General features: G+C 42.4%; 2 protein-coding genes across 5 annotated transcripts in view; one reads left to right on the plus strand and one right to left on the minus strand.

Annotated features, from left to right (window-relative positions):
* PCCA (propionyl-CoA carboxylase subunit alpha) overlaps positions 1 to 25109 on the minus strand; it is a 445042-nt gene that overhangs the window by 300796 nt on the left and 119137 nt on the right. For 3 of the 4 annotated variants that reach the window (XM_050948397.1, XM_050948393.1, XM_050948408.1), the window contains exons 7-8: positions 16954 to 17085; positions 2888 to 2924 (exon numbers count right to left, since the gene is read on the minus strand). In XM_050948397.1, coding sequence (XP_050804354.1) covers positions 2888 to 2924; positions 16954 to 17085 — 169 coding nt within the window. Of the gene's footprint in view, positions 1 to 927; positions 999 to 2887; positions 2925 to 16953; positions 17086 to 25109 lie in introns of those variants that run through there. The other variant, XM_050948418.1, reaches the window with a different exon arrangement.
* On the plus strand, positions 9245 to 11854 carry LOC127049828 (uncharacterized). Its single transcript, XM_050951101.1, has 2 exons — positions 9245 to 9670; positions 10712 to 11854. The coding sequence occupies exons 1-2, from the start codon at positions 9265 to 9267 to the stop codon at positions 11203 to 11205; spliced, it is 900 nt and encodes a 299-aa protein (XP_050807058.1). The 5' UTR covers positions 9245 to 9264; the 3' UTR covers positions 11206 to 11854.

The raw sequence follows: 25109 nt of genomic DNA on the forward strand, positions 1-25109 counted from the left end.
GGGGTGCGAAAGGGTAGGGAACGGCAGAGTGAAGGAAACTAAGAACACTACACCAATTAAAGGAGAGAAAGAAACAAATTCAGCATACTTATGATTGGACAATAAAATGTGTTTTTCTTTCCTTTAAGCTATATTTATTAGTTTATTTATAATGATAGCCTTCTCTTAGACAGTCACAGGCAATACCACATAGAACATTGATGCTGCATGCTACACAACCAGTATTGCTAATGGATAGCCAGTCAGAATGCACCATTGAGAAGCAGAAAGTGAAATCAGCAGAGGGCATTAATTGGAATGCTAAACATTGATATATGCATTCCAACTGACATCAGAACAATTTTTTCTTTGCAATAACTAATAATAATAATTGGAGATATACCAATCTCTGAGAACTAGAAGGGACCTTGAAAGATCATTGAGTCCAGCCCCCTGCCTTCACTAGCAGGACCAAGTACTGATTTTTGCCCCAGATCCCTAAGTGGCCCCCCCAAGGACTGAACTCACAACCCTGGGTTTAGCAAGCCAATGCTCAAACCACTGAGCTATCCCTCCCCCTATCTCAGACAGTTTTAGAAAAGCAAGACTGTTTGGATGAGCACAGTTAAAGGTAACCTGAAAATATTGTAAATAAATTCCAAGTGCCCCAAACAGCAAACGGATACAGGTGCATTACACAGATTAGAGATTTCAGTTGTATCCTGTTTTCACCTAACACCACAGATCACCAGCTCACACTGATATGATGCACTTAACCGTGCTGAGAACTATATGTCACCTTAGAAACCTCAATGAAGTCTAACTATTTGAGCTGGTGGGGGAAACGTGAAAAGTGGCTTTTTTTCTTTAAATATACAGTATGATTCAGCAAACTTTTTAAACATAGTTTTAAAACTAGCCAGAGACCAATAGGAAAAAAAATGCTACCTGCATAACTCCCTATAACTGTCTCCAATGTCCATCAAGGTTAACAGATTGAAGTGATACCATCAGCCTACTGGAACAATCATATCAAAAAAAGGAATAGGTCAAGAGGACATCAGGGGGTCAAAATTTAAAAATAAGTGAGAATAAGTTTTTAAAAAGTCATGTGGACTGCACCACTGCCCCTCGCTATTTGTGTTGCTCAAAATACTCAGTTAATTTACAAAAACACTTGCAGGTAGCCTTTTAGATCAGTGGTTACAAATCCTACAAAAACAAAACTGCAAGTCAAAATATACAAATGAAGCTGAGAAAAAAAATGTATATATTTTTTTAAAAGGGTTCCATACTATAAAACAGCAATTTTATTTAACAAATTCTCCTACTAAAATTCTACCATAGTTAGCAATCTTGTCTTCTTTTCATTTCAGCTTGAATGACAGTGAGTGATAAGTCATCACCTGATCTCACAACAGTGACATAAAAGCTAGCCAGAAGAAATGCTGAATTAAATTTTGCCATCCTAATTTCCAGTTTGTCTACACCTGTGATTTCAGTGCAGTTAAACCAGTGCAATATAGCTGCACCAGTGAAAACTCTCAGTGGGAATGCACTATACTGGTATAAAAGTGTTTTTCAGCACCACAAATTATCCCAGTTTTAAACCAGCCTAAGGTGTGACAGCACTAGTCACCTTTTGCACTGGTTTAAGTACATGCATCCATGGCAGGGCTTTGTGTTGGCGTAGCTCAGGGGTAAACAACCTGTGGTATGCGTGCCAAAGGCGGCATGCAAGCTGATTTTCAGTGGCACTCATACCGCCTGGGTCCTGGCCGCCAGTCCAGGGGGCTCTGCATTTTAACTTAATTTTAATTGAAACTTCTTAAACATTTGAAAAACTTTATTTACTTTACATACAACAATAGTTTAGTTACATATTATAGACTTATAGAAAGAGATCTTATAAAAAAATTAAAATGTATGACTGGCAAGCAAAACCTTAAATTAGAGTGAATAAACGAAGACTCAGCACACCACTTCTGAAAGGTTGCTGACCCCTGGCGTAGCTACACTATTAACAAAAAACAACAAGAAAACCCTCTTTAAGTGACAAATCCTTAGGCTCATACAACAGTAATCCGAGAGCTCATCCAGGCTGTCGCCTCCATAAAACACTGCACATCAGTGTTTTCAACATTTTCTCATTTGCAGACCCCTAAAAAAATTGCAAATGGTAGTGCAGACCCCTTTGGAAATCTTAGGCATAGTCTGCAGTCTCCCAGGGATCCACAGACCACAGGCTGAAAACCACTGCTTTACAGAATTACCAAATTCAGGGAAGTACTTTCAGCACGTGCTTAACTTTAAAATCGGTATTTTCCTAAATAAGCAGCTTTTCTAAATGAGGACCAAAGGTGACTACCACACATTACACTTGGCCTTAGCTAAAATAAGAGTTCCAGGTAGGTTTTTGTTTGCTTTTTCCCATTCTATAATGTATTTAGAAGCAGAATGGTGATTTGATTTCAGAATGGGATAGAGGAAAAGTTGATGGTCCAGACTGTATTCATGCAAACTGTGGTCCAAATAATGATGAAGAATGAAGAGCAGAAGCATCATTCCGTCAGCCTCCATATAAAGAGAAATGTACCTGCCTAACACCTTATGCAAAAAGGATATATTTAATTTCATTAATACTTTAAAATAAATTCCTTTTTAAACTAACCAGTGATCACTGTCTCTTGTATCCTGTCTGCAACTCATTCATGTATTCAGTCTTTAAAGCTCAGTTTGTAAAGCTAAAATGTGATGATTTAAGAGATAGGGCGTTAAGGCAATGGGGAACTTAAAAACCATTAAAACATTATTTGTTCTATAGGGATTACTTATTACACATTCAATTTAGTCAACCATGTCTGCTGAGAGGCACACAAATCCCACCATAGCTAATTTAAGAACTTACCAATTTCCCTTGCAATTCTGACAGCTTCATCTGCATCCTGTAAAAGCAGGAAATGAGACCTAACATTAATCCCATCAGCCATTGCACTATGTCCTTAGGGCAGTCATATATTGCACTACTGTCTCCTCTGATTCATTTAATGTTTGATTTTACAACCTTCTGACCCTTTTCAGTCAGAGGAATGTAAAATTAATACCATAAGTGGAATGTAAATTCTACCTCATCATTATTACACTGAGAAACTCAAAGCAGCAAGCAATCAGCTGACAGGAAGCACTACTAGAATCTCAAAATCATTTTCTGCAGTTGAAGGAATTTAAATGGTAAAATTTAGAAGTTTACAATCAATAATGGATCATAAATCAGATCATTAAAGCTTGTCCATTGCCAGCTTGTTTCTGTCCTCAGTTATTTATGTCATGTTTTCCCAGATGCTGTCAGCAGGGGGAGTTGATTCTCTATTGTTTGGATAAGATTCAGATTCAGATTCAGAATCTTACAGAACTTCTTTAAGGACTAAATCTTGCAGTCCTTATTCAGGCAAAATTCATATCAACTTCAGTTTTGCAGTTTTGAGCCTCAAGACAGATGCTTTAATGTAACTTTTTAGGGTTTTGAACTGTTGTCTGAAATGCATAAATTCAAATAATGGTTTCCATGATCAATAACAGTTTGTAAGATACTTTTAATTAGCAGTTATTTTGTTGTCACCATCTATATTGCATCAGCTGACTCAAACTATGGAAAGGACAGAGTAATGGAGTGTGGGTGAGAGGGAAGCCAAGGGAAGTAAAATGATTCTCCCAAGGTACTTTCAGCACAGGTTCACTTGTAACAGCCAAATTTTCCATCTCATTCAGGAGTTAAATTCTGCTGCCCTTCACCCACAACAATATATTTCCATCATGATACTGTAAAAAGAAAAAAAATGTATATGCTAGTGGCATGGGTTAAATCTGAAAATTCCAGTCAAATTTCCTAATATTTATACTATTCTGTGACATACATTAAAAGATTTGAATGGAAGGCAGTAATGTCTGGAAACCACCAGCTGCTAAGTGCATCTGAAGCTTAAGGGGTTGACTTATGAACATTAAAATGAAACTCAATATTTTGAAAGCTTTTAAGGCAATTCGTTTTAAAAGCACCCAGGTCAGAAATTTTTAAAATACATACAAAATGTTCATACCTGGTTCATTTATGTCCAATAATAAAACAAAATCCTCTTTAAAAGTCTTCAGTACCTAGTAACAACCCCATGAAGAATAAGGAGGCTGGCAGGGGAAGTTGTCAGAAAATTTAATTTCCTTTCATTAGCTAGTCTGCTCCACAAATCGGTGCTTGTTAAGTTCAAAGCAGTCCTGAAAGCTACATCAGTTTTAAGTCTTTTTACTCCAAGCAGTCACATCTGTTAATGAGATTTTTCCAAATAACAATTGTTTTTAAGTCAGAGATAAATCTACAAAATAAAATTAAAGTTTACTGTTTTATTACACCTTGCTGCTTTCCATGACCCTTCACTCTCCAAATTTTAGCTTAAAGGGATAAAAATGCATGAAAAGGGTCATTTAAGAATGTTAGTGGTTTCCACACATTGAGTTTGAAGGTTCTTTGTTCCTGCCTGTGACAGTTATGCGAGAATACTTCCCCTTAATAGCCTCTCTGTCAGGAAGTGTTAAACCTGCCAAATGCAGACAATTAGAGCCTCTTGAACAAAATGCAGGAAGAGTGATGACTGATGAAGAGCCACGATTATAGTCAAGAAGGAAACTTTTACATTTCTTTTCTCTTGCAAATTCAGTCATATATTTGCAAAATAGAATTGAGAGAGGGGGAAGCAAATAGGATAAATTTTTTCACTTAGTTACCTGCAAACAAGTAGCTAATGTATATTGCAAGTTCAGAGAAAAACAAGCAGCAAATCACTGGAAGACAACTTTTCAGAGCCATGATTGTTTTATACATACAGTCAACAATTTTAAAGAATAAATAGCACAACATAAGAAGCATAGCATTAATTGCCTCAAATCATTTTATCCTGAAAAACAATAAGGGGAACAGATTTAAGAAGCCCGCCCAGCAAGAATATCACTTATTTACACTATTTTAACATCAATTTAGTTGGCGCTAATTTATTAAAATTATAACAACCTCACAACAGCAATTCAATGCATATCCAAATTTTTTAGCTTTCACAGTCTGCTTTAGAAACAGAAGATATTGTTTGTTTGTTTTCAAATTGTTAGAAGAGGGAGGAGAAATAGAAACTGTTTGGAAAAAATGCATAAACAACTAGCATAATCCAGTCTCTAGCAACTGCCTTTTGATCTCTTTCCCTGAAACAGTAAATTTTAATACGGTGCATTTTATTTGAACATTACATAAATATGGCAAGTGTCCAAGTTCTAATAAAAATTTAAGGCAGTTATTTTTAGATTATTGGTGTTGAGTAGTTCTGACACACACACACTGCATAGCTGCCATGGAAAAAAAATCAGTATCACAAATAATGTACTATCCAATGCATAAGAGCATGGGTGGAAAATATACAAAGAAATATGAGTATTAAAAGAGTATTTTAAAATATTTTAATGTACTTCATATTTTGCAAAGGTTTCATTGGTGTATTGATGTTTCCTGTAAATACCCTTAAGCTACACTAGTTTTTGTTTAAAACACATTAATTATTAAAAAAAACTATACAATTCTGGCACATTATTTTATTATGTTAATACATTTTTACTAGTTCAGACAATTAATAAAAAAGTGATATAAAAGTCACGTTACCGATTATGTTTTACAAATGGCTGAGTTTACCATGGTTAAGTTAAGGGGCATTAAAAAGTCATTTTTGTTAAACTAAATAGAAATTTCTTACCTGTTCATTTGGATTAAATTCTTCTTTGCAATGCACCAGCAGATGGAAACAGGAAAAAAGTAGCGGACTGACTTGCTGAACTAGTTGAGAGACTTTGGGAGCTCTACAATTTTTATTACCTAGTAATAACTACTTAATATTTTTCAGGGATGGGGATGTTTGGTGGTGTAGAGGAACTTGGAAAATCCAAACTAATAGATAAGCGGTTACTAATGTCCAATATTTATTTTGAAAGAGGTTTAGGGGGCATTTTAACATCAGCATCCATCTCAAAAACATACTGAAATGGCTACATAGGAAAAAACCAAAACATACAGAAAAATCTTCACCCCACTGAAATCTATGTCAAAACTCCCATTGACTTCAGAGGGGAGAGGATTTCATCTACAGATATTAACCTACTGGATCCACACTCAGCCCTGTGGCACTTGCTGTACAAGTAAACTGGACACTATCCAGCAACTTTTCTCTGCTATCTTCCCCACTCCCACCTTTCACTACAGCCTCTTTCCGCCTCCCCACTACCCAGTTTCTCCCTCACGTTTCTTTAATCTGTAAAATCTTGTCTTCTGTCACTTTCCCCACTGTGAGAAACCCACATATACTTCTTTATCACCACTCAGTTTGGTCATTGCTCACCTTGATTATTATTGTAACTTCTTTCTCTTTGGCCTCTCTGCTTCTCACCTCTCCCATTTAATGCCATGTCTTCACTATAGAGACTATACCAGCAAAAATATAGCACCACAGGATTCTTCTGGCAGCATAACTGCATTTACACTGGGGGTTAGGTCAGCATAGCTATGTCACTGAGGCCTTGGCTACACTGGCACTTTACAGCACTGCAACTTTCTCGCTCAGGGTTGTGAAAAAATACCCCCCTGAGCGCAGCAAAGTTACAGCGCTGTAAAGCACCAGTGTAAACAGTGCCCCAGCACTGGGAACACAGCTCCCAGTGCTGTAAGCTAATCCCCACAGGGAGGTGGAGTACCTGCAGCGCCAGGAGAGCTCTCTCCCAGCGCTGGAGCCGCGATCACACCTCGCACTTCAAAGCGCTGCTGCGGAAGCGCTCCCGCAGCAGCGCTGTACAGCTGTAAGTGTAGCCATACCTTCAGTGATGCGGGTTTTTCATGCTCCTGGGAGATGTAGCTATGTTGACCTAAATTTTAAGATGTAGACCAGGCCCCAGTCTAACCAAAATATCTGCTGAAGTCCTCATATTCTCAAACCGATGCCCTCTACTGACTCCCTTGATCTTACTGTACCAGATTCAAGCTCCTCATCCTCATATTCTTGCATAATCCTGCTCTCACCCACAGCTGCGCTCTTATTTCCTCTTACTTCCCAACCCACTTTCACTGCTCCTCCCAATACTCTATCTTCAATGATCCCTTCATCTCCCTCTTCCACTCTTGACTTCAGACCTTCATTTATGCTGATAACTCCCCTAGGAACAGGTTCCCATCTCTTGAATGCCAGGCACCTTCTTCTTCCATTTTTCAAAACTCTTCTTAAAGACGAATCCTTGAAAGAATCCTTTCTACTGTACAGTACTTTGTTCTCCTGGCCAATAACCTCTCCACAGCCTCTCCTGCCTGAACTGTTGTGCTGTGTTTAGACCTTTGTTTGTCTCATCTCTTAAATGAGTGATTTTCAACCTTTTTTCATTTGAGGTGCAGGTGCAGATCCCTTTGGAAATCTTAGACATAGCCTGCAGATGCCCTTGGGTCCATGGACCATGGGTATAAAACCATTGTCTTAAATGATAAGCTATTTGAGGAAGCGGACGTGTTCTATTCTAGATTTGTGAAGCACCCTGTACATTTCGTGGCACTGTTTAAATGACATTTAATAAACAGACAGACAGCTCTTCACTCTGAGCAATGTACTCTTCCTTAATGCAGTCTTGAACTGAACAAGACAGTGAAGCATGTATCTTTCTTATGCCTCTTTGTCCATCAAAAAACCACCACCCCGATCGGTCTTTCTAACTTGTAAAGTGGTCTTTACAGTATTATGCAAAGCTCTCTTCAGGCAGAGAGTGTGCAGGCATTTTTCTTTACAAATGGAAAGAGGAAGTCAACCTGGTAAGTAAAAAGGAGAACAGAGTTGGGCACAAAGGAGAGTTAGGCATCCAACTCTCAAGGACTTTCAGTGAAATTAGAGAACATAAAAGCCCTTTGTGTCTTTAAAAATCCCACTCCTCAAGACTACCTTGTCCTGATGAAAAGTCAGGTAGGGATTCAAACACAGAAGAGCCTGAAGGCTCTCCTGCTCACTGGCCAAGTGGATGGCTACTAGAAAGGCAGAAATGCAAAGTTAAAAACAAGTTTGAGACCAAACACCACACTTTTAGCTCCTCATCCCCTCCCTTGAATGCAGCTCCTGTGATAGCATCCACTGAGCTCCTCACCGCATTGCCCTTCGCTTCCTGGCTGAATTGGCAAATGGAATGCAGAGCTGTTCTGCACTCTAGCTGATTGAGCAAAAAAAAACTCTGTCTACCAGGGACTAAAAGCCCTGTAACACTTTGTGATCCAGGTGGATACCACAATAAACAAGTTCACATCTGTTGTGATTCCTTCTAATCAGGGATTCAAGGCAATCGTAGGCAGATATTATCTTACTTCGGTTGATGGGGTTCTTCCCGTTGGTCTAAGTATATAATGCCACAGGCTTTCCCAGTCAAGTCAACCTCTCTTCTGTTCAAGGCTTTATTTCATGTGGGAGCAGTGTTGACTAGTGTGCATCTCTATAGGTTGTTTCTGATATCCAGGAATCTCACAAGAATCTAAAAGAAACAATTTCCCTTTCTCCCCAGAAGGTAGGAAATCTAACCTGATTAGTAAGTTTTGTTTTATGAGGATTTGGGTGGGGAGGGTGCCAGGAGTTTTGATAGACACTGCTCTTCATTCAAGTAGGTGCTGGGAGATGACGTTGTTTATTTTTGGCATAAAGGTCACGTACAGCTGCCTGTCATTCACATACTAAGGCCAGGTCCAGACTAGAGCTTTAAATTGATTTTAAGAGCTCTAAATCGATTTAAAGCTGTAACCGTCCACACTACAGAGTGCATAAAATCGATTTTAAGGGTCCCTAAAATCGATTTTGGAACTCCATCAAAACGAGAGGAGTAACCCCAAAATCGATTTTTTAAAATCGATTTTATGACAGTGTGGACGGCCATCGAAGTTAATGGCCTCCGGGACGTATCCCACAGTGCTCTAGTGGCCGCTCTACACAGGTAAAGGTACTCTTCTGCTGGCCAGGTAAACAGGAAAAGCCCCGGGAAGTTTGAAATTCCATTTCCTGCTTGCACAGCGTGGAGCTCTCAGCAGCAGAGAGAAGAATGCAGTCTCCTGAAAATAGGAAAAGAGCTCCAGCATGGAGCACACAGGAGTTACTCGATCTGATAGCTGTATGGGGAGAAGAGTCAGTGCTTTCAGAACTGCGCTCGAGCAGACGAAATGAGAAAACCTTTGAAAAAATTTCTAATGCCATGCGGGAGAGGGGACATACCAGGGACTCGTTACAGTGCCGAGTGAAAGTGAAAGAGCTCAGACAGGCGTATCAGAAGACCAAAGCAGCAAAGGGCAGGTCAGGCTCTGCCCCCAAAACATGCCGGTTCTACGACGAGCTTAACGCAATATTGGGGAACAGCGCAACGACGAACCCCCCCTTGTCTGTTGATTCAGAGGTGGGTGTCGTGATTCCTGCAACTACGGAAGATTTATTTGATGGCGATGATCAGTATGATGAGGACCAAGAGGAGGAGGCTCCAGCAGAGAGCACAGAGCATTTTATCCCCCCAAACAGCCAGGATCTTTTCCTCACCCTTACTGAGGTTCCCTGCCAGCCATCTCAAGGCAGTACTCCAGAAAATGAAGCTGAGGGACCGTCCTCTGGTGAGTGTAATTTTTTTTACTAAAAGCTTTGGTTTAATGTAAGCCTTTTTTACTGGGTGCTTCAAATCAGTACCTGTACTTAGAGTCACTGACCAAGTAGATTAAAAACCTTTCCTAAAACAGTGACCCATGAGGTGGTTTTTTAGAAAAGTCTCCATTGTAACAGGGCGGATTCATCCTGCTTGTTGGGGGAACGCGAGAGCAAACCGGGGAAGGAGAGTAGCTTCGCCGCGGTTTGCTCTCCCGTTCCCCGAACCACCCAGCAAACCGCAGGCAAGGAGACCTGCTTGTTCGGGGACCGCGAGAGCAAACCGGGGAAGGAGAGTAGCTTCGCCGCGGTTTGCTCTCCCGTTCCCCGAACCACCGAGCAAACCGCAGGCAAGGAGACCTGCTTGTTCGGGGAACGCGAGAGCAAAGCAGGGAAGGAGACCAGCTTCGCCGCGGTTTGCTCTCGCGTTCCCCGAACCACCGAGCAAACCGCAGGCAAGGAGACCTGCTTGTTCGGGGAACGCGAGAGCAAAGCAGGGAAGGAGACCAGCTTCGCCGCAGTTTGCTCTCGCGTTCCCCGAACCACCGAGCAAACCGCAGGCAAGGAGACCTGCTTGTTCGGGGAACGCGAGAGCAAAGCAGGGAAGGAGACCAGCTTCGCCGCGGTTTGCTCTCGCGTTCCCCGAACCACCGAGCAAACCGCAGGCAAGGAGACCTGCTTGTTCGGGGAACGCGAGAGCAAAGCAGGGAAGGAGAGTAGCTTGATTACCAGTACAATCTACTACAGGGATTACTAGCCATTATTAACTTACCATTTTCTCCGGGCACGGTCTGTGTGCTCCCCTGACCTGCGTCTGAGCATAACTCTCTGTCCTCAGCCACAAGCAATAAGTATTAAAGGAATCCTAAGGTGACCTTGTGGTAAAGTAAAATGTTCAAGGTTCGGTAACAGGCACAGGTCAGTGAGGAGAAAGACTGTATGCATGGTTGTGTGAAATGTGTCTCTTATGATTCTTTTATCACTCTTTCCAAACCCCACCCCCCCACACACAGCTGCACATTTCTCCAGCCTCCCTCTCGCTTCTCATCTACGTGGGGGGAGTATCATAAGAAGACTGAGGAAAAGGAGGACGCGTGAGGACATGTTCACCGAAATTATGGCAGTAACCCGTACAGAGAGAGCTCTGCAGGGAGACTGGAAGCAACTGGTCGCAAAGTACAGGGAGGCTGCCAGTCAACGCGAAGACAGGAGGGACCAACGCGAAGACAGGAGGGACGCCAAAAATGATGTCAGGTGGCAGGAAGATCAGCGCTGGCGAGCAGCAACTCTGGATCTTCTTCGTGATCAGACTGACATCCTCCGCGATATGCTGCAAGAGCTCCGTGGTTTCAGAATGCCCCTACAGCCCGTGTATAACCTCCCTCAGTACTCACCCTGTCCCACACCTTCCAGAACCAGGCGTGTAAGAACGCGTGGGGGAAGGCTCTCTGCACCAGCCCCCTCCACTGCTGCGGACACTCCAACCAGAAGGCTTTCATTAGATTGAAAAGCCCTTTGTGTCCTGTTTTTTCCCTCCTCTAATGATCCAAACTTCTCCCATGGCACCTTTGCCTATTTTTACTCTCAGGTCATGCTATTAAGGCAGTGTGACTGTAGTTTGGTAATGAACTAAAGCAAGCAGCTTTGGAAAGCTGCACGGAAGCTAGTTATCAGCATCAGGATTTGACAATTGGGGATATGGGTAATAAAGGGAAAACAAAGAAAGCAGCCATACCGTAACCTGGTCCATGAGAATTCTTGTTCTGTCTTCTCTGATGCACTTTCTTCTTTCAAACCTCCCTCCCCCTTCCTCCAAACCTCCCTCGCTCCGTCCCCCATAGAACGCTGAGTTATGAAATTTCATGCACAGTATTGTAACAACAAGCATGATGCTTGATTGATGAAAGGGTCTGATTTTAAATAAAGAACACAATTCTTGTAACAAATAGTAGTAACTTTATTTTCAATAAAAAAGCAGTTAAGGAAGGTTGCAGGTACTGTGCCTAGCAGCAGACGGAAGCAGCTAATGGTGGAGGTAGGTAATAATTGGGAAATACAGAATTATATGTTTTCCAATGGACAGCTCTCGCAAGTAACCTAAGCAAGCAATTGAGGAATGCTGCAGGCAAAGTATCTTGCAGCAGCAACACCGCATAGACGGGGAGGCAGCAATCAATTGAAAGGAAAATCAGCATTCAAACTGTACCCTGGCCCATGAGGAAGCTACTTTTCAGTGCTTCTCTGATGCGCACAGCATCCTGGTGAGATCTTCTAATTGCCCTGGTGTCCGGCTGCGCATAATCAGCGGCCAGGTGGTTTACCTCAGTCTCCCACCCCGCTATAAAGGCCTCCCCCTTGCTCTCACAGAGATTGTGGAGCACACAGCAAGCAGCAATGACAAAGGGGATATTGGTTTGGCTAAGATCTGAGCGAGTAAGAAGCGTTCGCCATCTCGCCTTAAGCCTGCCAAATGCACATTCTACCACCATTCTGCACTTGCTCAGCCTGTAATTAAACAACTCCTGAGCACTGTCAAGGCTGCCTGTGTATGGCTTCATTAGCCAGGGCATCAAGGGGTAGGCTGGGTCCCCAAGGATAACTATAGGCATTTGGACATCTCCAACTGTTATTCTCTAATCAGGGAAGTAGGTCCCTTGCTGCAGCCGTTTAAACAGTGTAGTGCTCCTGAAGACACGTGCGTCGTGAACCCTTCCTGGCCATCCCACGTGGATGTTGGTGAAACGTCCCTTGTGATCCACCAGGGCTTGCAGAACCATCGAAAAGTACCCCTTGCGGTTAATGTACTGGGCACCCTGGTGTTCCGGTGCCAAAATAGGGATGTGGGTTCCATCTATGGCCCCCCCACAGTTAGGGAATCCCATTGCAGCAAAGCCATCCACAATGGCCTGCACGTTTCCCAGAGTCACAACCTTTCGAAGCAGCAGCTTAATGATTGCTTTGGATACTTCCAGCACAGCAGCCCCCACAGTAGATTTGCCCACTCCAAATTGATTCCCGACTGACCGGTAGCTGTCTGGCGTTGCAAGCTTCCATATGGCTATTGCCACTCGCTTTTCCACTGTGAGGGCTGGTCTCATCCTGGTATTATGCCGCTTCAGGACAGGAGAAAGTGAGTCACAAAGTTCAAAGAAAGTGCTCTTACGCATGCGAAAGTTCCGCAGCCACTGCGAATCGTCCCACACCTGCAGGACTATGCGGTCCCACCAGTCAGTGCTTGTTTCCCGTGCCCAAAAGCGGCGCGGAACGGGTAGAACCTCACCCATAACCGTCAGGAGCTCCAACGTGCAGGGGCCCGGGGAGTCAGAAAACTCGTTCTCCAGTTCGTCATCGCTGTCGTCCCCGCATTCAAGCATTCTCTCTTGCATTTCTGCATCATGGGTCAGCAGTGATAGAACAAGAATGCGTGAATTATTTACAGCGTTCGCGATCAAGGACAAGAGCAGACCTGGATCCATGCTTGCTGCAAAATGGCGTTTCCCTCACTGCAGCCAGTAAAAACAGCGCGAACTGACTGTGTGCCGTTTACAGGAAGGGGGGGGGGGCTGTACCCAGAACCACCCAGGACGGGGACTTTGATCCCATCATGCACTGGGCTAGTAACCCATAATTCCAAAGGGCAGGGACCCGTGCAGGAACTGTGGGATAGGTACCCAGAGTGCAACGCTCAGGGAAAAGATGGACGCCAGGGAACATGGACGCTCAACATCGATGTAAGTAGCCCTAGTGTGGACGCGCAAAATCGATTTTATAAAGCCTGCTTTATAAAATCGATTTTAATAACATCGATTTTACCCTGTAGTGTGGACGTGGGCTAATACAAACATACCACTAGTGATCCTCTTTCCATTCATTTTTGGGGTTCTGGGAATTTCTGAGCTAGTTTTCCAAAACACACTGCACCTACAGGCCTCTGGCATAAGTACATAGTCAGTTATTTTCAGTTATTGATGGGGAAAATAACTGACTATATGTACTTACGCCAGAGGCCTGTAGGTGCAATGTTGTTTGGAAAACAAGCTATTAGTTGTCGTTAAGTGTTTGCTAACCACTCATCAAGCCCACAAAATCAGGGTATTTTACAATAGCACAAAACAACCAGTATCTGAAAACATTAAGGCTGTGTCTACACTACCCAGCTTTTAGCGACACAGCTGTGCCACTACAGCTGGGCTGCTAAAATGCGCCCAGTAGAGCCGCTGTCTGTTGGCTCTCCACCCCCAATGAGCGGCGTTAGCGTTGTTGGCAGGAGCACGCTTCACACTGAGCGCTCTTCACACTAGTGCTTGTCGTCGACAAAACTTTCGCCTTTCGGGGTTAAGGGGTTCCCAACATCTCTGAACAACACAAGTTTTGTTTTTCACTTGCCAGTGTAGACATAGCCCAATAATATTAAAAATTATCATAAAATTGTTTTAAGTGTTCCATAAACATTTGATAGTTTCATGTGTAAAATAAAAGCTATTTCTGAATATTCAACTCCATGGGTCCTACTCATCGGATTTTTTTCCAGCTGCAGTCCTCACTTGCCCTTAGGATTGTTAGAATGCCTAGACGCGATAAATCGATTCCAGAACTCTCTCCCGTAGACTCTGGAACTCCACCAGGGCGAGAAGCAGAAGTGGAGTCAATGGGGGAGCCATGGCCATCGATCCTGCACCGTGAGGATGGGAGGTAAACCAAAATAAGATACGTCGACTTCAGCTACACTATTCCCGTAGCTGAAGTTGCATATCTTACATCAACCCCCCATCCCTAGTGTAGACCAGGCCTAGGTAACAGCTAGACTGTTGCTAAGTCTTTCAAACCTGGTATGGAGCAGTTGCTGAAAGACAGGACACAGAAGCCTGCAATGGATCCAAGATGACCTGTTATTGCTGCAACACCTCTGCATTCCCATCAACATTAGCATTGCACCAGCAAAGAGCACACCAGCATAGGGAGTGGCTTTATAAAGGTTTGATCCAAGGCAGTGCACTCTCCTGGATGCTAATGCCATTGTAAAATGCCTGTGAACACTTATTTGTGAAACCAGTGAGTCCTTCAGACATCGCAGGCCCCAGGCATTTCCACAGCACTAGCAATGCTATTTTGCCTAGCATATGCAGATCCACAGTGACTAGCATCCAGCGTCCAGTCATTATCTAGGTCATTCTCAGGCCAATCCAAAGAGGAATCCACATAGGAAAAAAAGGTTTTGTAAAACTGTCTCTCTATTGGGAAAGCATCATGGAAGCAAAGCTACCTGTGCAAAAACCAGGCTGGCTTCTCTTGCTGCAGGAAAAGCTAGATTTAGGCTGTGTCTACCCTGCCACTTTCAGCACTAAAACTTTAGTCGTTCAAGGGTGTGAAAAAACATCCCATTAAGTGACAAAAGTTTTAGCACTGAAAAGTGCCAGTATAGACAGTGCTTTAAAAGCTACCATCACTTGCTCGGGGTGGGTTGTTTTGGGTTTGTTTTTTTTGTTTGTTTGTTTTTAAATTGCTGGGAGAGCTCTCCCCTGGCGATAAAGTGTGTCTACACTGCCCATATCACAGCACCGCCACAGCTGTGCTGTAATGTGGGCAGTGTGGATATACCCTTAGTGAAAACGTAGAACTTGGAGATGAAGGACTACATCAGCTCCCAGGTCCATAGGATATGTTCTTTCAATTTCTCCCCTCATCATGTCCTCTCTACCTCCCTCTCTCCCATTAATCTCTCTGTCACTCATTCCTTCCAGCAAAAAACACCAGAAGGGTTTAATCCTGGGTAGATGACATGATGCTGAACGCTGCATCTTGGTCTATGAAGATCACTAAGTGTTTGTCTACAGGGGAAAAGCCCAGAATAGCTAGTTCAGTATAACTATCAGTGAGTATTCAGTACCATCTCCTTGTGCGGACACACTTATTCTGCGCAAATAATGCTTTTGTGCAGTTTAGCTTAATCCATTTTGGAAGAAGATAAACCTATACCGCAAAAAGGCACTCTTGCGCTTTAAATTCACACCCTAGATATTTTGCACTAAATTTCCCATGAATTCCCCAAGTAGACAAGCCCTAAACTATGGTCAGCATTATGTCAAGAAATTCATTTGTTCACAACCATCTTCAAAATGCAACAATATTTCATAATGTACACAAAGCCTTGTGAGGACTTGGTCAATGCCAAGTGTCAAGATTATATCTTCAGCTGTTTTTGGCTTCAGCTAAATTAAAAAAATATTGATGAGAATTTTTTTTAAATGGGAAATATTTTCCCCCTTTTTCCCATAACAAAAACAGATGAAGAGATTTTTACCATAATTTATCCCAAAAATTCAACTTGAAGATGAAGACCAGCCATGAGAAATTTCACCCCAAAAGGTGAAAGTTTCAACAAGTTTTCAGCATGTGAAAACAGTTTTGTATTATGAACCCATTATGTAGCCTACACACAGACACACACAAAGGCAGAAAAATAGAAGACCAACATCACAATCAATATGTCAAGAGAGATGAAATCAAAATATCTTCCATTTCACTGTAAGAAACACAGCAAAGATGGTTGAGAAACCTATGGGAAATAGTGTAAGAATTCCTACTAAAATCATGGAAGAAGCACTGCTTATAAGTCTGGAAGAAAAAGAAAAGAAAAGAAAAAGCTTTTTTATAGAACCAGTCTCATAATATATGGTAGTCTACAACTGACCCAGTACTGGGGAGAACTACCCAATATACATGGTGTATCAAATGCCACTGCCACTGCAAAACCTGTGCTGTCCACAAATACTTAACATATTAACTTTGGCAACACTTTACCTAGGTCATGCCAATAAAGTTAATACAACCGGGGGGAAAATGAAGGAATAAAAAACATACATCAAGGTATATATGCATGCACACACACACACACACACATACACAATCACCAACCTACACCTAGTGTATTAAACTCATATTCTCCTGTCTTAACTATCACAAATGTAATTTAAAACGTGAGATGTTTTGAGGAACCATACTTCGTATGCCGTCCATGGCATACTGCTTAATATTTGACAATTCATTCTATTCTTTCAACAGCTCTTCCTCTTCAGAAGCATTTTTGCCACTGAAAATATCAGGACCATGACATTTTTTCAGTTGGATCTTCTACTGAAGTTGGAATATTGAATTTATAATTGCATCCTATATCACACCTTTGAAAAGAGTGGTACTTTTATTTAAACAATGTGAGAGCCTATACAGGAGAGACAGCGATTTAACAGTTTCTCACCTTGACTACTCCATCAAAGCCAGGGATTGTGTTGACCTTTGCATTCTTGGCTAATAATTTGCTTTCAATCTTGTCTCCCATAGCTTGAATAGCATGTGTGTCAGGTCCAACAAAGGTGACACCTTCTGATGCCTGTGGAGATAATGAAGGTTTAAATTTAAAAAAAAAAATCCTTAGGCAGGAGTTCATTATGGGTTTACACAAGAAAAATCTAAATTTCTTAATGAAACTTTATTTGGAGAATAATATATTTATGGAGAAACATAACTAAAAGAGAAGAAGCATTTGAGCTGGCACATTAAAAATGTATATGGACTTGTTAAACATGCATACACACAGATCCAAACCCCCTATAATCCATGTCTGTATAAATCAAAGCAAGGCCAAAAAAAACAGCAGAAAGTCAAAGAATTCCAGTTTGAAAATTAGAAATATCCCTTGAGTGAGAGGAGTCCAGTTAACCAATGATTGAAATAGCCACAAGTGACTTATAAAGATTGCTTACTAAAGTATAATACAGTTCAGGATCTCATTATGCATTCTTTAAACCAAAGCCTTATTCAACATCAAAATGAAAGTATAAAGTCTCTTAGTCAACATTTTAAAAGACTTTGAAGACTGAACTTGAAAAATATTGAAAATACTGCAATATGGAAAATATAATATTTGCATGCATCCTTCAGACAGGCAAAATCTTACAAATGTGGTTTTCCACATTCAGCTGGAAACAGGGTGGCATAAAAATTACTTTAATACCAGTAGCATGAATTATGATTTTTCCTCATTAATCCCCTATGATGCTAGCCAACAAAAGTGGGTTTTCTTCAGTGAAAAATGTACCTTTCATAACAGTTTCTTAGGATCTTCTATTAAGGGATAATATTACACAGGCCCACCGGCAATTCCACTGCAATCACCTTTGTTGAAAGTTACTATTTTCTTTTTCTGTGTGCGCACACACACGTAGTGAAAGGAGCTTGTGTGTCCCTTGTACTCAAGAATTAGAGCCAGAACTATTACATTATTAAGATAATCAAAATTTTATATGGGGTTCAAAGCAGGATTAAGGTTAACCATCAAAAGAGTAGTCATGCCAGACTGTATGGCTTTTCCCATTCGCTTGATTTAAAAGAGAAGAACCTCTCTCTAACTGATCAATGAGTTAAGAAGTAAAAGTTACCCACCACAACTGAAAGTGTTGAGGAAGGACAGCTTACTGAATACCAGTATTTTCACAACTGCCATTTAACACTGATACTATTTTGAAGTTCAGGATTTGTGCTTTAAAGTTTGTGGAATGATCCAAGTCAGCCACCATCAACACTGCCATAGTAATGAATACTCATTATAAGGAATAATCAAATGCTTATTAAAATATTTTTAAAGCAAATGTTTGTACTTATACCAGTTTGTAAAGGCTGTTGGACATCTGTATACTTGGATACTCTGTGAGGTATATTGAACCAAATGTGTCCTATAATAAATGTTTAAGGTACAAACATATACACATGTGCATATTACTATAATCCTGACCAAAGCCCAACTCACTGACCACCAAGAAAGTATAAAGGTCTCCTCATGTCACCCACAGGTTATCAAAGTACAACTCTACACCCATGCCTCAGCCATGGTGCCAGGCCTAACATTCCCAGGTCCACTATAAGAGACTAAAAACAATTGGAAAATAAAATCTGTCCATCAGTCGTACAAGGGAATGTGCACACTAAGGAACAGACAGGGCGTGAATATGTGGATGGAAAAGTAAGATGGCCCCATAACAGTGTTTAGCCCACTGGGCCATCTTCAGTCCAAGCATTATGCTTTTCTGGGACAATGGGTAAATATCCTCCCCATAATAAAAGACAACAAATGGGGGAAATTAGTAGGAAGAGAGCCTGAGACATAAGCCCTTGTATCAGAGGCCTGGTATGAGGCAGGACCTGCTCATAGAATCTGGCAAGAAAAGGGCTGATATTGCAGAAATACACATTCCTAATAAGCGCTAGTCACAGAGTACTCATGCAAACATATCCCGATATCAAGTAGTACCAGAATATCCCAATATCAAGGATGGTACAAAAACAATCCCCAAGGATAACAGGAACACACTGACTCCTCCTAAAAAATAATGTCAGAATGACAGTACGTAAGAAAGATGTTTTGATAGAACCAATGTGTACAAGGTGATGGGTAATAACTAGCGACATCAGAGGGCAGTAACTAACTATGTTAGAGGGGCAATACTAACTTATTTGTATCGAGGAATAAAGATGTATCTCGGGCCTGGTCTACACTACGCGTGTAAACCGATTTTAGCAGCATTAAACCGATTTAACGGCGCACTCGTCCACACTATGAGGCCCTTTATATCGGCCCTTTATAAAGGGCTCTTTAAAATGGTTTCTGTACTCCTCCCCCCAACGAGAGGAGTAGCGCTAAAATCGGTATTACCATATCGGATTAGGGTTAGTGTGGCCGCAAATCGACGGTATTGGCATTCGGGCGGTATCCCACAGTGCACCACTGTGACCGCTCTGGACAGCAATCTGAACTCGGATGCAGTGGCCAGGTAAACAGGAAAAGCCCCGCAAACTTTTCAATTACATTTCCTGTTTGCCCAGCGTGGAGCTCTGATCAGCATGGATGGCGATGCAGTCCCAAATCCAAGAAGAGCTCCAGCATGGACTGTACGGGAGATAACTGGATCTGATCCCTGTATGGGGAGACAAATCTGTTCCATCAGAGCTCCGTTACAGAAGACGAAATGCCAAAGCGTTTGAAAAAAATCTACAGGCTACACAGTGCTGCGTGACAAGCGTAACGGAAAGCCAAAGAATCAAATGGATGCTCATGGAGGGAGGGAGGAGTTACTGAGGACTCCAGCTATCCCACAGTCCACAGCAGTCTCCGAAAAGTATTTGCATTCTTGGCTGAGCTCCCAGTGCCTGTAGGTTCAAACACATTGTCCAGCGTGGTTCAGGGTATAGCTCGTCAATTTATTCCCTTCCCCCACCACGTGAAAGAAAAGGGAAAGAAATCGTTTCTTCACTTTTTTCAATATCACCCTATGTCTACTGAATGCTGGTGGCAGACGCGATGCTGCAGCACTGAAGAGCAGTGTCCGCTCTTCTCCCCTCCCCGGTGGTAGACGGTACAATATGACTGCTATCCGTCGTCACCATCAGCCCATGACTGCTCCTGGCTGGCCTCAGGTGAGGATGGCCGGGGGCGACTAGGTAAAAATAGGAATGATTCCTGGTCATTCCCAGTAGATGGTACAGAGCAGCTGGTAACCGTCTTCATCATAGCAACTGGGGGCTGAGCTCCATCAGCCCCCTCCCTTTTCTGTGTAAAGAAAAGATTCTGTACTGCCTGGACTATCACAGCAGTGGGATGCTGGGCTCCTCTCCCCCACACCGCTTAATGTCCTGCCTGGACTGTCATTGCAGCGGGGGGCTGCCTCCTCCTCATTTTATCTCACTAACAAGTCACTGTTTCTTATTCCTGCATTCTTTATAACTTCATGACACAAATGGAGGGGACACTGCCACGGTAGCCCAGGAAGGTTGGGGGAGGAGGGAAGCAACGGGTGGGGCTATTGCAGGGGCACCCCCCGTGAATGGCATGCAGCTCATCATTTCTGCGGGATCTGACACCGAGCAGCTGTGCTCTCTGATACACTGCTTCTCTACTACACTTGCCCCATATTCTAGGCAGGACTGACTCTATTTTTAGAAACCATAAAGGAGGGATTGACTCGGGGAGTCATTCCCATTTTTGCCTTTGCGCCCCCGGCCGACCTCAGCCAGGGGCACCCATGATAGCAGCAGACAGTACAGAACGACAGATAACCGTCATCTTATTGCCAATTTACAATGGCAGCAGACGGTACAGAACGACTGATAATCATCTCTGCTATCCTGCAAAAGCAAATGAATGCTGCTGTGTAGCGCTGCAGTAACACCTCTGTCAGCGGCATCCAGTACACATACAGTGACAGTAAAAAAAAAAACTGAACGGGCTTCATGGTTGCCGTGCTATGGTGTCTGCCAGGGCAATCCAGGGAAAAAGGGCGCGAAATGATTGTTTGCCGTTGTTTTCCCGGAGGAAGGAATGAGTGACGACATTTACCCAGAACCCGCGACAATGATTTTTGCCCCATCAGGCACTGGATCTCAACCCAGAATTCCAAGGGGCGGGGAGACTGCGGGAACTATGGGATAGCTACAGTAGCTACCCACAGTGCAACGCTCCGGAAATTGATGCTAGCCTCGGACCATAGACGCACACTGCCAAATTAATGTGCTTACTGTGGCCGCATGCACTCGACTTTATACAATCTGTTTTACAAAAACGGTTTATGTAAAATCGGACTAATCCTGTAGTGTAGACCTACCCTCTAGGGAGTATTTTTGTCTGGCCTAGGGAGGAACGGAAAGTCTCGCCATTCACTGAGCTGGTACATTGTTATGGGCATACATGTATTAGTGGTCTGGTAAAGGCTGAGGGATAATAATACTGTGCTTCATCGACAATAAACCTGGCCTGGTGCCTTCATCCGTTAACGGATTATGTGGTCATTGAGTGATTCGCTCGAGGTCCGCCATGCCAGCTGCCTGCGTAGGGCTGGGGCTACACACAGAGGGTACACACACACATACAGCCAAACATCTAACTACAAAGTTAAAATTAATTTTACGTGTGCGTATGTAGGGTTGTCACCTATTTATCTTATCCTTTTAAGACAATGTAATCATTTATGATTATTATGGCTGATGTCACAGTAACTGTGACTTCACATTTTATTGATGTGTCAATAAAGAACAACTTATTGAAATAAACACCAAAATGTGAAAAATGCAATGTCACAACGTTACAAAATAACAATCAATGTGCATTATTTGTTACAAAATGGTCTCTTTGGGATTGCTTAGAATGCAGAGATGGTAAAATATTCTCACTGACATGAAATAAGGAGCTGATCTTAGGGATGAGCACCTTAGGGATCTTAGGGAAGAGGGTGGTGTTCAGAACACCAAATACTTTGTTCAGAAAAGAATTCAGATATAGTCTGAATTGAGGGCCACTAAAAAAGGGCTATTTTGAGGGAGTCAAGTAATGGATAATACTAAGGGGATTGTTGGAGTGGTTCATAGAATGGTTTAATGAGAACCTGCAGCACTAAATTGAGATTTGGTTTCAGAAGAAGTCAGCTTAGGGCTTAAGTCTTTAAATGGATTTAAGGAAATAGACAACATGAACGTAAACAGAAAAAAACTACTCTGTTTTCTGATCTTTTTTTTTTTCTTAAACAGAAAACTAGGAGCCTAAGTCTGAAGGTAGTTGAATTGAAACCTATTTTGAAGAAGTGTCTGACAGAAACAGCGAAACAGATGGATAAGAATGTGGAAATATGATTCCTTCAGGTAGATCTAGCAGAGAGAATCAAAAACCTGCGTTATTTCTTGAACTAGCAGAGAGGGAGAGAATCATCATCCAGAACTGAGGGTGGGAGAGAGAGTTTCACAAACTGCAAAGGCAAGGGGAAAGTTCCGGACATTCGCAGAGCTGATTAAGTTACATGGAATTCATTTGTTAACTGGATCTTTTGGAGATGCATCACCCTAGTGAAATGACCAACTTTTTATTAAAAAAGAGATTCTGATGCATCTATAGTATAGATACAATAGAAGGTTTCTTTCATATTCTTGAATCTTAAGTAGTTGTGAACACACAACAGGAACAAGTTTCTTCTCATGAAAGTGTTACCACTCAGTCACAAGTCAATAATATTTGTGAAGACTGGTATTAAAAAGCTTACATTTCCTTTGTATTTTTCTATTTTAAAGGAGTCTTTGATCTCTATTTATATATATTAGATTTTTTGTAATTAATCACTTATAGACTCATCATTGAGTCTGCCAGAATCAAACTTTTCAGAGGACCGGAAGAGAGAGAAGGAGAAGGAAACTTCAGCTTCTTGAGACAGTGATGCACAGTATCTCACTGACAGAAGTGCCAGTCATCGCATATACTTTTGGCAGTCCAGACTCTGATATATGTTAGGAAAGTGCAGGAATGAAAGTAAGCTGGTAGGGGCCGGTAAGTAGTACCAGTAAAAAGTGGCCGCTGGTACCAGCCTGTACTAGCCGACATTAAAGCGCTGCCACAGCAGCACTTTAACGACTCCGCTTAAAGCACTTTAACATCACCACCCCTTTTCCACCCCACCATCAGCAGCCCTGCTGGGTCCCTACTGGCAAGGATGATGATGGGGGTGGAAGGGGTGGGGAGACGGAAGGGGCAGCCATGTTAAAGCGGCCAGGGCCCCAGGCCCTTTAAATCACCGCTGGAGCCCCTGATGGCGCGGGCCAGGCTGCACAGATGAGCTGGCTGGGGGATGCTGACCCCTCAGCCCTGCCCCTTGCACCTGAGGCCTCACCCCTTCTGGGGGCCGGTGCCAGCACCAATAAGTGTTGAATGTTACTTTCACCCCTAGGAAGGTGAGGGGGGATGAGGAAGAAAAGGAAAAAAGCTACGAAGAGAAGGAGCAGAAAAAGTGATGCAGAAAGGAACTTCACCTAGAAGCGTAGAGGAAAGTATTACATACTCAGCAGGGCCGGCTTTAGGAACTGCGGGACCAGATTCGAATACCCAGCAGCGGTCCAGGTCTTCGGCGGCACTTCAGCAGTGGGTCCTTCACTCGCTCTGGGTCTTCTGCGGCACTGAAGGACCCGCTGACGAAGACCTGGAGTGAGTGAAGGACCTGTTGCCGAAATGCCGCCAAAGACCTTGAACGTTGCCGGGTGAGTAAAAATTTAAAAAAGTTAGATGCTCTTCTTTAGGGCGCGGGTCCCTCTTAGGCGCGGGGCCCAATTCGGAGGAATCGGCCTAAAGCCATCCCTGGGACTCAGTTCTACAAGGAGCTGAACACTGTGACCCCAGTGCAGCAAAGTGTTTAAGCACGTAAGTAGTCACACTGACTTGGGACAAATCACAGACGAAGTTAAGCTCATGCGTAAATGTTTACTGGATCTGAGCCAGAGTTCAGCAGCTCTCAGGATCAAGGTCTGAATACTTCTCCAAAAGAGGAGCAATGAAGATGTCATGAACTGGATCCTATGGCCAAGCCACTTCTCATTGTGCTGCACAGAGTCCACTGTTCAAACAAATAAAACTTCTGTGCTGTCTTTTTGTTCTCTAATGCAAGCAGGGCTACCAAAGAAGAATAGATTCTAGATGAGTCCACTTTAGAACTTACAGAATAAATCTGCATTCTACATTTGCAGGAGATAGGACAGACTCACAATATTCCTACATGTTGAGTCCAAGAAAGAAAGTACCTGCATGCTTAAAAAAAAAACAAACAAACAACATGGGTTTAAAAAATTTTTTAAATTATCTTCAAATTTAGTTTAAAACTTGTGCTTTCTAAAAATAAGAGGGAAACAATCTCCCTTTCGACACATGCACCAACTCACTGTCCTATGCATCTGACAACTCAAAATCTTTTTCCTCCCACAAAACTATTCAAAAAATGTCAACAGGAGACAGAAAAGCACCACCAGTTCTTCATCCTCCTATGAAGCTAGTTTAGCTACACTGGGTCACTTCCCCATCTAGTTCTTTCCCACCACCATGTGACCATGATAGGATACTTATTTAAAATCCTGAAATCGCTGAGATATATTGGATAGTATTTAATCTACTTGGAATTCATCCAAGTGGGAGGCTTAAATTTATGTTTTTGCTTTATTAAAACATTGACAAACAAGATTTATTTGTATATTCCTCTGTAGTAAACCACTAGCACACTGAGAACTGCTATGAATTTAAGCTCCACTCTTCATTCCAAGTAATAGTCTAACTTATACGTAGTAATGGCAATATATATATGAGCAGACAGCCAATTAGCCAGAAATAAATTTTGTTGCAAATTAATCATTTTATTGGAGACAGTGAATTTTTGTCCTATAATATCAATAAAATAATATAAGTAATCAATCTAGCCTACTGGATATTTAATACATTTTTGTCCATATGACAAGCACAAGCCTCCTATGGTCAGGATACAAAAACAGGACTACCTCAAGTTGCACCGAACATTTGACACTCTTGCCCTGTCTGTAATGGGCTGCGAAGAGAGTATGGGCATA

This window comes from Gopherus flavomarginatus, chromosome 1, assembly GCF_025201925.1.
Source record: "Gopherus flavomarginatus isolate rGopFla2 chromosome 1, rGopFla2.mat.asm, whole genome shotgun sequence".
Taxonomy (NCBI): domain Eukaryota; kingdom Metazoa; phylum Chordata; order Testudines; family Testudinidae; genus Gopherus; species Gopherus flavomarginatus.